The 16,914-nt window shown below is 37.5% G+C and overlaps 2 protein-coding genes across 2 annotated transcripts; one reads left to right on the forward strand and one right to left on the reverse strand.

The window, feature by feature from the left end:
* Nucleotides 1–6,273: 6,273 nt before the first annotated feature.
* On the forward strand, nt 6,274–7,245 carry LOC138163612 (olfactory receptor 8U3). Its single transcript, XM_069091054.1, has one exon. The coding sequence runs from the start codon at nt 6,286–6,288 to the stop codon at nt 7,243–7,245; it is 960 nt and encodes a 319-aa protein (XP_068947155.1). The 5' UTR covers nt 6,274–6,285.
* Nucleotides 7,246–14,984: 7,739 nt separating this feature from the next.
* On the reverse strand, nt 14,985–15,935 carry LOC138163368 (olfactory receptor 5AL1-like). Its single transcript, XM_069090879.1, has one exon. It carries the CDS (start codon nt 15,933–15,935, stop codon nt 14,985–14,987), a length of 951 nt encoding a protein of 316 aa, XP_068946980.1.
* Nucleotides 15,936–16,914: the final 979 nt, after the last annotated feature.

Genomic DNA, 16,914 nt, shown 5'->3' on the forward strand with positions numbered 1-16,914 from the left:
GCCCTCTCCTGCTCAGACACTCATGTCAAAGAAATCTTGATCTTTGCCTTTGCTGGATTTGACATGATCTCTTCCTTGTGGATTGTCATCATCTTCATTGTCTTCATCATTGCCGCCATCTTGCGGATCCGTTCAACAGAGGGCAGACTCAAGGCCTTCTCCACCTGCGGTTCCCACATGGTGGCTGTCACCATTTTCTATGGCACACTGATCTTTATGTAGTTGCAGCCACGCTCTAACCATTCACTGGAAACAGATAAAATGATATCAGTGTTTTATACCATAGTGATCCCCATGTTGAACCCCCTCATATACAGCCTGAGGAACAAGGAAGTGAAAGAGACTCTCAGGAAAGGTCTGGGAAATAGAAGGGTATTAGTTCAATTAAAACATTTAGGCAAATGAATTAACTCAGACAGCAGCAGAAAACACCCCAATATGCTTAATAGCTTAATTTAGAATATACTTTTGTTTTCTTCAGTAGAACAATATTAATTGAGTTTCTGCAATAAGCAAGACAATGTGACATTAATGTCTGCACAAATACACAAAAATATATCACAGCTTTTTCTCTAAGTCCCTGAAATAACTGGCATATTAATTCTTCAGAAAAATGGTAACCTCGATCCTTAATCCTCAATTCTGCTGTGTTTTCCTGTGTCCAAATAACAATATTTAAGAGGTAACAAAGCAGCACAGTGGATAGTGTGCCATGCCTGGAGTCAGCAAGACTCATCTTCCTGGGTTAATATCTGGCCTCAGAAACCCCCTGTGTCACTGTGGGCCAGTCACTTCACCCTGATTGCATCAAGTTCCTCATTTATAAAAGAGCTGGAGAAGGAGATGGAAAACCACTCCAGTATCTCTGCCAAGAAAATGCCAAATAAGGTCAAGAATATTTAAAAATGACTGGAAAATGACAGAACAACAATATGTACTCCAGTAGGCAAAGTCATGCCCTTCAAGTCAGGAAGAACTGGTTGCATATTCTGCCTCTAGCCCTTCCTATTTTTACAACCCTGGGAAAGTTATTTGACTTCTCTCAGACTCAGTTTCTTGAACTATAGAATAGCACCTACCTCACAGCACATTTGAAAAAAAATCAAATGAGAAAAAATGAATAAATTGCTTCCCAAACCTAAGAATGCAGTACAAATGTTAAATACAATTATTTAAGCCTGGTGCAACCATTTATACAGGTGCAATCGACATGGTACTAATCTACACTGGTTCATAGCAAAAAATGTATACACTTGGAAAAGGCTCTCTTCCTATAGGAATTGTGGAATACAATGAAAAGAGCCCTCAAATGACAGTCTGCATTATTGATTTGGCTCTGCCAACAATGACTTGTGCAAATATAGCTTATGGGAATCATGGTCATCTAATCCTAAAGCCCAGGGAAGGGTAAATTGATTCAGGAAAGAAAAAGAGAAAGTCAAAAGTTTCATGCTTATTAGTTGTGATTAGGCTTGTGTGTAGGGATGCTGAACTTTCAGAGGATGCAGAATATAGAGAAGAAAGGAAGCAAAATAAGAAACAAAAAAAATAGAAAGAAAGGAGGGAAGGAGGGAGAGAAGACAGTAAGGAAGGAGGAATGATGGAAGGAAAAAAGAAGGAAGGAAGAATGGAACAAAAGAGGCAGAAGGGAAAGAGGAAATAAGGATTTATTAAGCACCTATTGTGTTCGATAAATCAGGGAAAACTCTTCATAAAATATTATCTCATTTGCTCATCACAGCAGTCTCCATTTTTATAGTCAAAGGACCTGAGGTAACAGGGATTAAATGAATCACCAAGGATCGTATAACTTGTGAGTGTCTAAGGATAGATTAGAACTTGGTTCTTTCTAACTCTAGGCCTCCTGAGCTATCTACTATGCATCTCATTTTTAAAGAGTTATTTGGGTAGAAACTTTATCAGTGTGAAGTGAGACAAGGCTAGTAGCAAACCTCTCCATACGTAGCTTGACGAATTCCAGGTAACATATGGTCTTTCATCAGGCCTACACCTGAATGTTTTCCATCTGGGCAGAAGCTCCCAGAAGGTTTGCATTGCATTGCTGCTGTGACATCCAAGATGACAAGCTCACTTCCAGGTCCCAGCATAGCACTGGGATGTGGTGGTGGTGTGATTGTACATCAATAACATGTATCGTTTATAAAGACATTTTTATGGACACATATGAGGCAGCCAGAAGCTGAGTGGAGAGAGCACTGTGTTTGGAGTAGGAATGACCTGAGTTCAAATTTGTCCCCAGGAACTTGTTAGCTGTGGAAGCCCTGGCAAATTATTTATCCTCAGTTTACCTCAGTACCCTCAACTATACAATGGGGATTAGAATAGCATCTACCTCATAGGATTGTTGTGAGGAACAAATGAGATAATATTTGCAAAATCACTTAGGCCAGTGCTGGGTACAAAGGAAGATTGAATGTTCATCCCCTTCCCTTCTTTTTCTGTATATAGGGTTTGCTATTTTTCCAGAACTCTTTCCCATCTATTATATCACAGGATCTCTAGATTGGAAGCTCAGAGGCCAGCTAATCAAGCTTATATTATATAAAGAATAACTTCTGTGTCAACACAGCACACACAACCTGTTGGAAGACTCCATGTTCTGGGAAATCCAATACTTCCGGATATAGTCTATTCCTCCACTAATGAATTGTAATGGGAATGTAAATTTATGTTGTTGCCATCTTTCTAAGATTGTGTTGTGTAAGATCTTCCCTGCCCCTAGTTCCTTTGATAGGCTTAAGTGCACCTGAAGCCTGTGGTGGGAGGCTTGTATTTCACGAGATACTTTGTGATTGGGCAGTGGGTCAAGAGAGTTGTGACATTCTCTGACCCTGGAGAAGGCTATATAAGCCCTGATGGGAGGCTTTGCTTTGGGGCTCACGTTGAGAAGTGTTGTGTGATTTGACCAGAAGAAATTCTGAGCAGCCCGTTGAGAGACCCCCAGCTTTGAAAAACCCAGAAGTTGATGCTACCCTCTCTGGTGACTGACTAGGTATGGATGTAATGGTTGGACAGTTGGAGGTCTGTCTGCTTGATCTATTTGTTTCTTTATCTTCTGCTTGTAACCTCTGTATACTCTGAAGTTCAGAGGTGCTGACTTTTCCCCCTGAATTAGGGAAATGATATGTTTGATTGATTAAAGCAAGATTGTTAACCCATTCTGAGTTGCTTTCCTTTAGAAAAGCAGATCTAAGAACCTGTGTTGACAGCCACCCTGGGGATGCTGGGGTGCTTGCTGCTATATGCACTAATTAAAACACATAAATAAGTGAGGATCATTGACAAATACATTAATCATTGCACTTTGGTCAGTGATCACATTTAATCTATAAAAGAGTTTTGTGAACTAGACAAGTAAGAGGAATTGTCATTATCTGATGGATGAAGTCTGCCTAAAGTCACACATATTATTAAAGCTGCGGTGGAAAGTACTACCTAGGCCTTGTGACTTCTCACCCAGTAGTGCTCTTTCTACAACACCACTTCTAAGACACTGGACAAATAGAATTAGATACCATTGAGAATGGGATGGAGGCTTCTGTTCCTTAGTGATTTAAATTAGGTAGATACAATTAAAAGAAGATATGTTCTTTCTTCCCTTGAGAACTATCTCTATTTTTTAGTCTCTGTGGGGTTTCATGTTTGGCCCCAAATGCATGTGAAAAACAATAAATAAGTCAGACTTTTCTGAATAATCTTTTGCTGAGCCATAATAATATGACTTCTAGCAGGTAGGTTAGACAGACTTGGTGAGTCTAGCATCTATGTCGTCTCGTTGAGATTATTCTCTTAGCACTCTTGGAGTGCATGTGAGTAGAATGAATATTTAATCTGGGGAAGATGGAATGACTCTAGGAAAAAAGAAAAAAAAAGGAGTTCTCAGGGTCTCTGAATATGAATGGCCTGAGAACAAAGTAGTCATAAGGACGTGAATTAAAGTAGTAGCTGTGCCAATAGAGAAAAGGGGGGATATATCCAAGAGATATTGGGAAGAAATAAGTGCCAAGATTTAGTAACATGTTAGATATGTAGGTGAATGAGATTGAGGAGTCAAGGATGGCATTAAGATTTTGAGCTTGGGAGACTGGGAAGTATGCTGCTTTCCTTATGATAGTGACATATGAAAGAGGTGTGATAGGAGAAAAGTTATTGAGGTCTGTTTTTCATATGAGTTTGAAATGGTGTTTCTAGGATATGTACTTTGAAATGTCCAATATGCATTTGTGTTACAAGACTAGAACTCAGTATAGTAACTCAGGCTCAATATAGAGTTCTAGGAGGCAAAACTTTATAGAGATTATACTTATACCAGTAATATATATATATATATGTATATATATATATTCTAATATAATAATTGGAATTTGATGAAGTCACCAAGTTAGAGTGCATAGGGGAAACAGAAAGTATAAAAGGACCCTGGACAGAAGCTTGTGGTATACCTTTGGCTTGATATCAAGGAAAACTAAAAAAAAGAGCAGAAGAATTAATATTCAGAAAGTTAAACGCAGAATAAAAACAGAGAAATATCCTGAAAAAAACAGAAACGAGACAGTATCCAGGGTGAGATGGTCAACAGTGATAGAGTTGATATACACACATTCTTTCTACTTACTCATGTGGTTTTTTTTTGTAATGTTTTTGTGTACAATGCAACTACATTCTTAGAGAATTAAGTAGAAGGAACTCTAAGGAAGTCTTACTACTAACTCCCCTGTCTAGTAATCCCAAATTTTGCATGTGGAATATGAGAAAGAAGTTAAGTGACTTGCTCAAGATGACAAGGATAAAGGTAAGGGTAGAGTCACAGAGGTCAGTGGCTCTCCCCACCTCCCCCTCTTGGAGTTCCCATAGTCCTTCAAACTCAATTCCATTGCCACTTCTTACAAGAGATTTTTCCTGATTTCCCCAACTGTTAGTCTCCTGAAATTGTGTTTACTTGTATTTCATATTCATTTATATGGGATCCTGTTGTTTTTCATAAGAAAACATAAGCTACCCACAGTCAGGGGTTATTTGTTATTTTTCATTGCATCCCTCTCACAGTATGTAAGAGTGGCTAACATATAATAGACACTAAATCAACATTTGTTGTCTTTTGGATTGCTTTTGTTTATTACACATCCTTCCCAAGAGAGAGCTAAGTCATGCAGTGGACAGAGCACTGAGCCTTAAGTCAGGAAGACCTGAGTTCAAATACAGCCAGAGGAATTTACTAGCTATGTGATCCTGGACAAGTGACCTCTCTCTGCCTCAGACTGAGATAACACAGTGATACTAACAATACGTATTTCACAAATTTGTTGTGAGGATTACGAAATAATATTTGCAAAGCACTTCGCATAGTGTCTAGCCAGCATATGTGAAGTGCTGAATAATTGCTTATCCCCTCCAAGTTGTAATTAAGTTGTCAGTGGTGATGATGATGATGAATAATTCTTTTGATAGCCCTTTGAGGTTTACATAGTGCTTTAAATAGCAAGAATCATGTCCTTTTTATGCTCCCAACATATTCTATCCAGTGCTTAGTACACAGTGGGTGATTTGTGATGCTTAAATAGCTGAAGAAAAAAAATCACTAATTTAATATCTATTAAAAAAAAACCCCAGCTCAGATACAGTAGTACTTTCACAGTCAGGAGACTGAACCTGTGATTGCATTGCTCTAAGAACTCCATAGATGAGGGAAATACCTGTCCTAAAGTAGGTTGGTATCTTCACCATAATTCAGTATCCTGTAAGTCCCTCCTTAAACAGAGTTTAAGTAGCTTGCTCAGGGTCAAGCAAGCAGAGTATATCAAATTCAGGATTTGAATTCAGATCTTCCAGACTTCAAAATTAATTCTCTATGAATCATGGCATGCCTACTACTTTTCTCAGGTAGGCAAGAACTAAAGTTAGATTTCAGTAAAAGATGCCTTCAGAGCTATTAAAAGAATTCTAACCAGAGTCTGTCACAGAATCAGAGAACATAAAATTCAGAAGATGTTGTTGAGATCATCTGACTAAATTTCCTCCTTTTAATCCTAGAGAATCCTAGAGAAGGAAATATACTCAAAGCTACATAGTTAGTAAACATCAGAGGCAGAAGGCAAAACCTGTTGTGACTGCAAGTTCAGAAACCTTTCCACCAAACCACCATTATGCCTTTCATCCAGCAAATGATGGATGGTCAGGAAACAGCACTTATTCATCTCCAATTACCCCTATCATTTATGTGGCATTTACATTCTTCTTTCCCCACAGATTAAACCCATGGAATAAATGGCAAAATTCAACTTCACACAAGTGACTGAATTTATTCTCAAAGGGATCACAGACTGTCCTGAGCTCCAGGCCCCACTCTTTATAATTTTCTCAACCATCTACATAGTCACAGTGATAGGGAATCTTGGACTAATTATATTAATCAGGATTGACTCTCGACTTCATACACCTATGTACTTTTTCCTTAGTCATTTAGCTTTTGTTGACTTCTGCTATTCTTCAGCCATCACACCCAAGATGGTGGTAAATTTTGTAGTGGAGAAAAATACCATTTCATTCAATGCTTGTGCAACCCAACTAGGATGTTTTCTGACATTCATGATCACAGAGTGTTTCCTTTTAGCATCTATGGCCTATGATCGTTATGTAGCTATTTGTAATCCATTGCTTTATTCAGTCATTATGTCTCAGAAAGTCTGCATTCAGTTAGTTGCTGTTCCCTATATATACAGTTTTTTGGTTGCATTGTTCCATACCATTGTGACTTTCCGATTATCTTACTGTGGCCCCAATGTCATCAATCATTTTTATTGTGATGACCTTCCCCTCTTGGCCCTGGCCTGCTCAAGCACCCACACAAAAGAAATGTTGATTTTTGCCTTTGCTGGGTTTGACATGATTTGTTCTTCATCGATTGTCCTCATCTCCTATATTTTCATAATTGCCGCCATTTTGCGTATCCGTTCCACAGAGGGGAGACTCAAAGCTTTCTCCACCTGTGGTTCCCATATGGTGGCTGTCACCATTTTCTACGGCACATTGATCTTTATGTACCTACAGCCCAAGTCGAGTCATTCCCTGGACACAGACAAAATGGCTTCAGTCTTTTATACTGTGGTAATCCCCATGTTGAACCCTCTAATATATAGTTTAAGGAACAAAGAAGTGAAAGAGGCTCTGAAGAAGGCTCAAGCTAGAGGACATGAAACATTAAAAATCCTTCAGTCCAGAAAGTGAAAAGGGTGTTTGAAAAGCAGTTGATTCAGAGGACAAAATTTCCTTTTACTTACGCTGCCTTTAGTGAATTAACTTCTGTCACTCACTCTTAAATCTTTATCATATCAAGACTTTGTCTTGACAAGGGGTGAACCTGGCCTTTGCAAAAAGTTGCAAGATTTCAGAGGCTCCAGTCAGGACACTCCTGGCCTCGAAATGTTACCTGTACTACTTGGCATTTAAATATTACAAAAAGCCATTATGTTGTTATGAATATTCCCCCCTTTACAACCTAATAGATAGTCTTGGAGAGTTTGCTATATGTAAGCAAAGTTATCATTCTGTAAGACACCCGGTGGTAGAGTCAAAAAAGTAGACTCTAGAATGTAGCAGTCCCACTCTGGTGGTTTTAATTTGCCTGACCTGGACCAGTCCCCTAACCTCTTTGGACCTCTGTTTCCTTATCTGTAATATGGAAGTTCAAACAATTGGCCTCTGGAGATGCTTCAAGCTCTATAGAAGTTTTGTGATACCCATAAGTCTGACAGAATTTAGCTAGGCTGAATTTCAGATAAAGAAAATGCCAACTGTAGTCATATAACCAATTCTTGATGACATTCTAGCATTGGAGGAACTGAAGGAATTTACCCCACTACTGACAGAAATTTCAAGGACTCAGGTTGCTTCTGTGCCCTGGAAAGGCAGCATTGAAAGAATACTTGATACTGTTCAGAATGACCCCATCAAAGAATGGTTGCTTTTCACTAGAAAAGAGTCTACTATGAAAAGGTTGATATCCTTAGCCATAATTAGATCTCACACATCAAAAAGTGTTTCTTAGCTCTCTCTGTGAATAGAGGAGAAAAAAGATGTGTCCCACCAATCCCATAAGTTCCTCATGAAGCAGAAATGAGACAGTGAATGTGAAAATGATTTTGAAGTATGTCATATGTGACAAAAAATATTATTAACTCCACACAATGAATAAAAAAATGTGAAAATCCTTTTGAAGTGTGTCAAGTGCACTGAATGAAAAAAAAACATCATTAACTCTATACAACAGACAAGATATCACATATTATATGGACATTTATTATTTTTATGGATAAGATTACAAAAGGTCAAACTCCCTCTGTCCTGGAAGACATTTTTATGAAATTTGATGTCCATACTAATCCTTCCAGTCACAGGATGATTTGAGAACGTGTGAATCATCAATCATGTATAAACTTTGAGACTCGTTTTGTGTCTATACCATTTTTTTTGTAATGGTTTTGAGTTTTAAATGAACTAGCTATACACTGTGTCATCTTTAACTTTGTCTAAAGGTGTGTGGGTTTTTTTTGCAAGATAGATAGGGAAAAGTTTAATAAGAATGTGTTTATTGGGAGATAACATTTGACTAATCCCATTGCTGATTCCTTCTTTCCACCGTTATCTTCCACTTATAAAGTGTGTGTATATATATATACACACAAATACACACATAATATAGATAAATACATATAGAGATGTCCAAATTAATCAATAGATATACAATTATATATAGGTCTCTACCTAGAAGATAGGTGTGTGTATGTATGTATTTATGTGTGTGTGTGTGTTTAGTTTCAAGTGTCATAGTTTAAGGTCATCAGTAAGCTACAGAGCATCCAAAAAGAGTCATCAGACAATAGTGAAATTGTCACAGTACAATATTCCTTGAATCCATACCATTTATGAAGCAATTAAAAAAACTGGGAATGTTTAGTAGGGAGAAGAGAAAAATCAGAGAAAACCAGGAGTAATGTATAGAATTTATGAAGAAGGAAATTTGAGCTTGAAATCAGGATAAATAACAGCAACACTTCACTAACAATTAGAATTGTTCAAAGTTGAAATAAGCTACTTCAATAAGCAGAGTTTCCCTGCATTGGAGGCCTTTAAGGGAAGCTGAACATACCATAATATAAATTATATTGTGAATATTCTTTAGTGAGGATTCCATTTCAAATATGAGTTAGACTAAGTGGCATATGTAATCCATTTCAACTCTGAAGTTCAGTGAATCTCCAATTCTGGGTATGCCATCATTGTTTTGAGTTAGGATTCCAATGACAGTTTCAGTTACCATCTGTAAACTTCCCTGATAATGAGGCTGTACTAATACCAGGTGAATAATGGTGCTTCGTTATGATATAGGTCTAAATATTTGGTCTTCTGAATAGCTAGTACAGTTTCCTGAAAGATGGAATAGGACATTTTTTCATACAATTATTTTTAATGATGTATAAAAATAGAGCCATACAATTTTAGATCTGTAAAGGCCCTTCAAGTTCATTTAATCTAACATTCTCCTTTTACAAATGAGGAAAACAAGGACTAGAGGTTACGATTTTTAATCAAATCTATAGTTAGTAGTAGAACTTCAAGAAGGACCAAGATTTCTCAAGTCATTTCTTGGTATTCTTTATTTAAAGCATAGTATGCTCTATTTAAAACAATTACACATAAATAATTTAGCTATTAATGATATATATCTTTTAAAATTAGATAAAATTTCAAGAAATATAAATATCAAAATGCAATCATTTCTTTTATTTTTCTTAAGTGTTATTCCCACTTAAGCTATGCCTATACCACCACCACCCCCAGTTTAAGCAACGAATGTCTTTTGAATATATATGTGTATATGTATGTATAGGTATATACATTTATGTATGTGTATATATACACATATATATGTATTATTTATGTGTATCTGTGTATGTGTATGTATGTATGTACGTATAACCAAGAATGTTCCTGGAGTTCAGTTGGACTTCAAGAGAGTTAAGCATATACAGTTGTCCAAGTGGCTTTTTTAATCTTCTAGCACTTTTCCTTAAATCTAGCCTAAAATGGCCTTAAGATTTTTGAAACATTCTGAATAATGAATAAGGGGAACTTCTAAAATGATTATTCTTCCTAAATATTTCTATGGAATTCCAATTACAAGAACAAATGACTTCTTTGATTCCAATTTAACTTTTTTGAATATTCTGGATTATTTCTGGGGGTTGGCCACTTGGCTTTATTTCTCATTGTCCTTTGCAGCTCAACTTTCTGTGACTAAGAAGCTTTGGGAGCTAAGCTTCTGGGACTAAGAGTATTATCTCTCAAACATATAGGGGATTGAGCCAAATTTAAAAAAAAAAGAGCAATTTCCCAGTTGATAAATAGTCAAAATATATGAACAGATGGTTTTAAGAAGAATGAATGAAACTTCTTTACAACTTGACTAATATGTAACGTGAAGGTAGCCATGCTGCCATCATGGGGGGGGGGAGGAGAAAATTTGGAACTTAAGAAACTTAAGAAAATTAAGGGTTTGTGGGACTGAATGTTGTAAACAAAATGTAAATAAATAAATTTTTAAAAATAAAAAAGAAGAAGGAATGAAAGCTATCAAGTCACAGGAAAAGAAAAAGCTCTAATCACTACTGATTAAAGAAATGAAAATTCAAACAACCCTGAGATTCTATTTCATATGGATCAGATTAGTTAACATTACAGAGAAGGACCACCAACCAGGACTATGACCCAGATCTAAGCGCGGGCAAAGAAAGAGGATGTTGTCTCAGTTCTCAGTGCCGGCAAAGAGATCCCTACAATCCACTCTGATTGGCCACTTGCTTTCCCACTGTCTGTGGGCTTAGATCTCCAGAAGCAGCTTCTGCCACTGCTGCCCCGGGGCTGCGGCAAGACTGCACTCCTCTCTCACCCAGGTCTGACAGACCTTTCCTACTAACATTCTAAGTTGTCTCTGGCCTTTGTGGGTTGAGAAATCTGGAACACCCCCCCCAGCTACCAGTGACTCAGTCCCCTGAGGCCTGCTCTAGGTTTGTGGCACGACCCATGCTGAACTGTGCTCTTCTCTCAGACTGGTGCAACAGACCTTTCCTGTTGACCTTCCAGGTTGTCTTGGTTTGGGAATTTGCTCACTCTGTCATTGGATTTCTTCCCTTAAGAGTTGCCAGTTCTCCTGTTTTGACCATTTATCAACTAGGGAATGGCTATTATTCTTATAAACTTGTCATTCCATGTTCCACATTTGCATACCCCAATGAGTTACCCCAAGACCACAAATATCCTCTAAATCTCTAAATTCCTTGTTGTCTTGACATACACCATCTATTGGAAGTCTTACCTGATCCTGATGACCTTGATTCTCTCTCTTCTCTCTCTCTCTCTCTCTCTCTCTCTCTCTCTCTCTCTCTCTCTCTTTCTCTCTCTCTCTCTCTCTCTCTAATATATAACATTCTGTTATAATAATTGGCACATGTAAGACTAAGGGAGACATAAAATGACACTTAAGGCCTACGTGGTTCTCTCCTCTTTAGCTTGAGTGAGTTTATTGTAGATGAAAATTTTTAAAGTTGAAACTCAGCCACTCTGAGCATCCAATTAGGAAAATCCCAATTTAGGAAGAGGTTATTTGCCTAACTTTTCATTTATGTCTATCTCCAGTTAGCCCTTGGCTTCTTTAGGGTTGAGGGAAAATTTAATTTACTACAAATGTCTGAGTAACAAAACAACAGGTTATATTATAGTGTCTGTGGATAAACAGGCATCAGAGGGGGAAGTTGGGAATAAAGTTAATCTCTTTTTTCCAGCATCTATTTCATTCTTCATCTTCAGCTCTAATTTCCAATAAAGTCACAGTTCTCATCAAAATCTCCTTTCTCTGCCCAGCTCAGTACTATGTTATTTCTCAAAGGGGGGCTAGAATGCCACACTTGTTCAAATCCCCTCAAGTAAATCTCTTATCAACTTGCCCGATAACCTACAGATGATTCCTGGTGCATGGCCATGTTTCCTGTGCATTTCCCTTGGCTGTACCCCCTTGATGGAAATTCTCTCCCTCCTCATCTCCATCTCCTGGCATTCCTGGATTCCTTCAAGTCTAAATAAAATATCTATGTTAAGATTAATGTTAGTGCCTTTCTATTATAACTATTTCCAACTTAACCTTTATAGATAGATAAAGATACACACACATGCATATAGATAAGAGATAGATATTGTTGTATATAGTCATTTGAATATCATATTCTTCATTAAAGTGTGAGTTCCCTGAGAGCAGGGAGTGTTTTTGTTTTGGGATTTGTGCCTTTTTTTGTATCTTTAGCCCTTAGCACAGTGCATGCACAAAGTAGGAGCTTAATAAATGCTTATTGACTTGAAGATGACTTTCCAGTGAGAATTTTTCTTTTTTTTTTTTTAGAGCAATTGGGGTTAAGTAACTTGCTCAAGGTTACACGACCAGTTATTTCTGGGTGTGGTGCTGAGTATCTGAGCCTGGATTTGATCCAGGTCATCCCAACACTGGAGCCGGTGCTCTTACTCGCTGAGCCACCTGGCCGCCCCTAGTGAGAATTTTTCAACTTTAATCTAATGTTTATGATTGAACAGGAAATTTTGAAGTAAAAATATATTTGTTTCACTAACATGTAGCACTGTGCCTTCAATATAAAAATTTAACAAATATTAAATCCACAGATGCACTATTCAATTAAGTTTTTTTTTCATTTGAGATAAATTCATGTAGTAATGGTTGAATAACACATACAGTACATTCCTTACACAACCCCATGGAGTGTGTAGTGCAAGTACATCCAATTTACAAATGAGGGAAATGAGATTCTGAGAGTTACAAAATATCTCACCTATAATCACAGAGTTTGTATCTAAAGCAAGATTTAAACCCTAAGGTCTTGCTTAAAAGTCCAGAATACTATGAACTATGTAGTATTCTAGAACTTACTTTACTCATAGCTTTCTGCAAGGCATTTTTCACTTCCTTGTTCCTCAGGATGAAGAAATGATAGAGTTCAGCATGAGAATGACTACTGTGTAGAATAGTGTTAAAACTGAATTTAAGGTAAACTGCGGCACAAATGTTTGAGTATATCCAATTTATTGCTAAAGTTTTAATTTATCAATAAATAGATTTTTAGTTTCTCCAGCAAAGCTAAGGCACTGTTATGGGTCTGAAAACACTTAAAATTTTTAGAGAAATATAGAACAAGGAACAGAGCTGGGTAGGTGAAGAAGACAATGTGATTGGTTACAGAATAGAAAGCATCATGGGGTGGGGACAATATGATTGGTTACATAAAGGAAAACAGAGCAAAGGTAAATTATGATGTAACATAGATAAGTGCTATTATTTTTTGCCCAGATTATGACATCAAATTGAATGGACAACATACCATAGTTTAGCATTAGGATGCAGATCCAGGACAGACAGTGCCAATGAACCAAGAATCAGTCCTAACACTGAAAAAGAAGAATGTAATGAAATGCCTTGAGGAAATTGCAAGGTTCATTTAATGGCATCAAACTTCACCCACACAGACCCTAAAATGATGTATTTTCAATATCAGTCTTCCATTGGTGGTGGTGTATATCATTGAAACATGGAATACGGCTATCTCCAAAGAATTCTGAAAATGGGTATCACCCAAAAACCAATAGTGAGGTGAACAGCATGTGTGAGGAACTCCAAAAAAGAAGAGGAGGAAAAGATATCAACAAGGAAATTGTAGAAAATCCAATTTATTTTTTCACATATCAAATTATCTCAAAGATTTAAATTTATATGATGATAGTCTGAAATGAAACCATCTGTGTATCTTTAACTCCTAGCACAACAACTTTCATGTGATAGAAATGAAATTTTTATCGAATGCACGTATGCATTATTAAATGGACCTGTTTGTTATTTTGAGATTGATTTATTCAATGATCATCTAATAAGAGCACATTCATACAGTCAGTCTCTCAATAAACATTGATTAAGCACCTAATGCATGCCAGGGACTGTGCTAAGTGTTGAGGATGAGGCAAAAAACAGCCATTGTTCTAGAGGAGCTCACAATCAAAGAGGGGAGATAACTGGCAAACAAGTATGTACAAATAAGTTAGGTACAGAAAAATGGATATAATCAACAGAAATAGTGCAATAAAATTAAGAGGGATCAGGAAAAACTTTCTCTAGATTGTAGAGTTAATCTAGTAATTTAATAAAACTAGGACATAGAGATGAAGATGGCAGGAACTCTAGGGGCAGTGAACAGTCATAGAAAATGCACAGACCCTAGAGATGGAATATTTTATTCAGGGAAGCACAATGACGCCAATGTCACTGGATGAAAGAGTAGATAGATAGAATGTAAGACAGGAAAGGTACAGGGGGTGGGGTGAAGGGAGACATTATGAATGGAATGGAGCACCAAAGGATGTCCTGAAGGTTACAAGGAACCACTGGAATTTATTGAGTGGAGGAGAGAGTCATGATTGGACCTACATTTTAGAAAAATCATGTTGGTAGATGAATAGAAGATAGACTGAAGTAGGGAAAGGCCTGAGACATTTAGACTTACAAGCAGCATCTTGACAGTTGCCGAAGTATGAGGTAATGAGGGCCTAATCCAGAGTGGCGGCAGTGTCAGAGGATAAAAAGTGATGTATTTGAGAGCTGTGACAAGGATGAAATCAATAGGCCTTGACAGCAGATTGGATATGGCATGTGAGAGTCAGGAGTTGAGAGTGACATGTACATTGTGAGCCTGGAGTCCTTGTTTACAACAACCCTGGGAAGTATACTGTGCAATTATTAAAACCACTAATTTACATATGAAGAAAATTAATTTAAAATGGTTTCCCTAAAATCATATAAACAGTTAATCTTACAAGGCAAAAACTGAAAACTAATCTCACAACTAAAGTCCAGAACTCTATGAACTATGCTGTGCTGTGGAACTTACTTTCCTTATAACTTTCTGCAAGGCATTTTTCACTTCCTTGTTCCTCAGGCTGTAGATGAGGGGATTCAGCATGGGAATGATCACTGTGTAGAATACGGAGGCTATTTTATCAGTATCCAAGGAATGACTTGATTTGGGTTGAAGGTACATGAAGAGGATTGTTCCATAAAATATGGTGATGGATATCAGATGGGAAGAACAGGTAGAAAAGGCTTTCTGTCTCCCCATAGTAGAACTGATCTTCAGGATAGAAATAAGGATAAATACATAGGAGATAAGGACAATTATGAGAGAGAAAAGAGTGTTGAAACCAGCAATGACAAACAGCAACATTTCTTTGACATGAGTATCAGAACAGGCCAAGGCTACCAAAGGGACATCGTCACAGTAGAAGTGATTAATGACATTAGAGGCACAGAAAGACAAATGGAATGTAAAAGTGGTCTGTAGGATTCCAACAAACAAGCCATAAGTATATGTACTGATAACCATTGGCATACAGGCTTTGTGAGACATGACAACTGTGTAGAGTAAGGGGTTGCCGATGGCCACATAACGGTCATAGGCCATGACTGAGAGGAGAAACATTTCACAAACTACAAAAGTGATGAAGCATCCCACTTGGATTGCACATGCAAAGAAGGTTATCCTTTTAACCTCCTGCATGAAATTCACTAGCATATTTGGGGTGATGGAGGAAGTATAGCAGAAGTCAACAAAAGCAAGGTGACTGAGGAAAAAATACATGGGGGTATGAAGCTGAGGACTGATCTGGATTAAGACGATCAAACCAAGGTTTCCCACAACACTGATCATGTAGATTACTAGGAAAACTCCAAAGAAGAGGGCTTGGAGGTCTGATCTGTCTGTGAGCCCCAGGAGAATGAATTCTGTCGGCCCTGAATGATTGCTTGTGGCCATAGAATGTGTATTTAAGCATAGCATCCAAAACTCCAGAGCAACGGTCCATTAGATCATATTGGCTTTTGTTGTAATAGATGGAATACCAGAAAATGCTTCTTATTGACAAGGTCTTACAATTGCTCTTGGACCTGTTCTAATATTTCAGTACAAGGAGAAATTACTCCAGATGGAAATTTCATTAGAAAAAAATCCTCAGATCTCCTATTAAAGAAGAAAATTTTAATCTCATAAATGCATGTTTAAGACTTCATTCCACATCCCAAACAATTCAAAACTGCCCATAACACTAAGGAAAGGGATAGGTAATGGGAATTCGAGGTAGAAAGGACTTGAGAAGTCATCTACTTCAGGGGCGGCCAGGTGCCTCAGTGAGTAAGAATGCTGGCCCTGGCATTGGGAGACCCGGGATCGGTTCCAGCCTCAGATACTTGACAGCCACACAAAATAACTAGCTGTATAACCTTGAGCAAGTTACTTAACCCCAATTGCTTAAAAAAAAAGTTGTCTACTTCAAAACCTTCATTCCTCATGTGAGGAAACTAAGACTCATGGAGAAAAACTGTTCTATATTAGACAGGGAGCAAGTGACAAATCCTAGATTCAAAATCAGATCTTCCAAATCCAAATCCAGTGACTTTTCCAGTATGCCATATGGTGGTCCAGGCTAAAAATATATTTTTGAAGAAAGAGTATTCATCCATTCATGGAGGACAAGTACTAGCAAATTATTAAAAGAAAATATAATATGTAAGGGTCAGAGGTTAAAAAGTGATATTATAGATCTCTGGAGTTGGAGTCATGAAACCTGGTTCCAGGATTCTCCCTGCCCTGCCATTTGTGCTCTCTAAACCTTACTTTCACTACTATAAAATCATATGATATTAACTACGTTGCTTCCCTCACAGGGTTCTTGTTAAAAATCCAATGAGATTATGGGTGGAAAAGTATTTTGTATACTTAAAACCTTAGGGAATGT

This window comes from Petaurus breviceps, unplaced genomic scaffold (assembly GCF_028583685.1).
Source record: "Petaurus breviceps papuanus isolate PSGF00001 unplaced genomic scaffold, PetGlider_PUasm1.0 188, whole genome shotgun sequence".
NCBI lineage: Eukaryota > Metazoa > Chordata > Mammalia > Diprotodontia > Petauridae > Petaurus > Petaurus breviceps.

What these genes read in the sequence shown, in the direction of transcription:
- LOC138163612 (XM_069091054.1), top strand. Translation starts at nt 6,286, where the DNA reads ATGGCAAAATTCAACTTCACACAAGTGACTGAATTTATTCTCAAAGGG.
- LOC138163368 (XM_069090879.1), bottom strand. Translation starts at nt 15,935, where the DNA reads ATGGCCACAAGCAATCATTCAGGGCCGACAGAATTCATTCTCCTGGGG.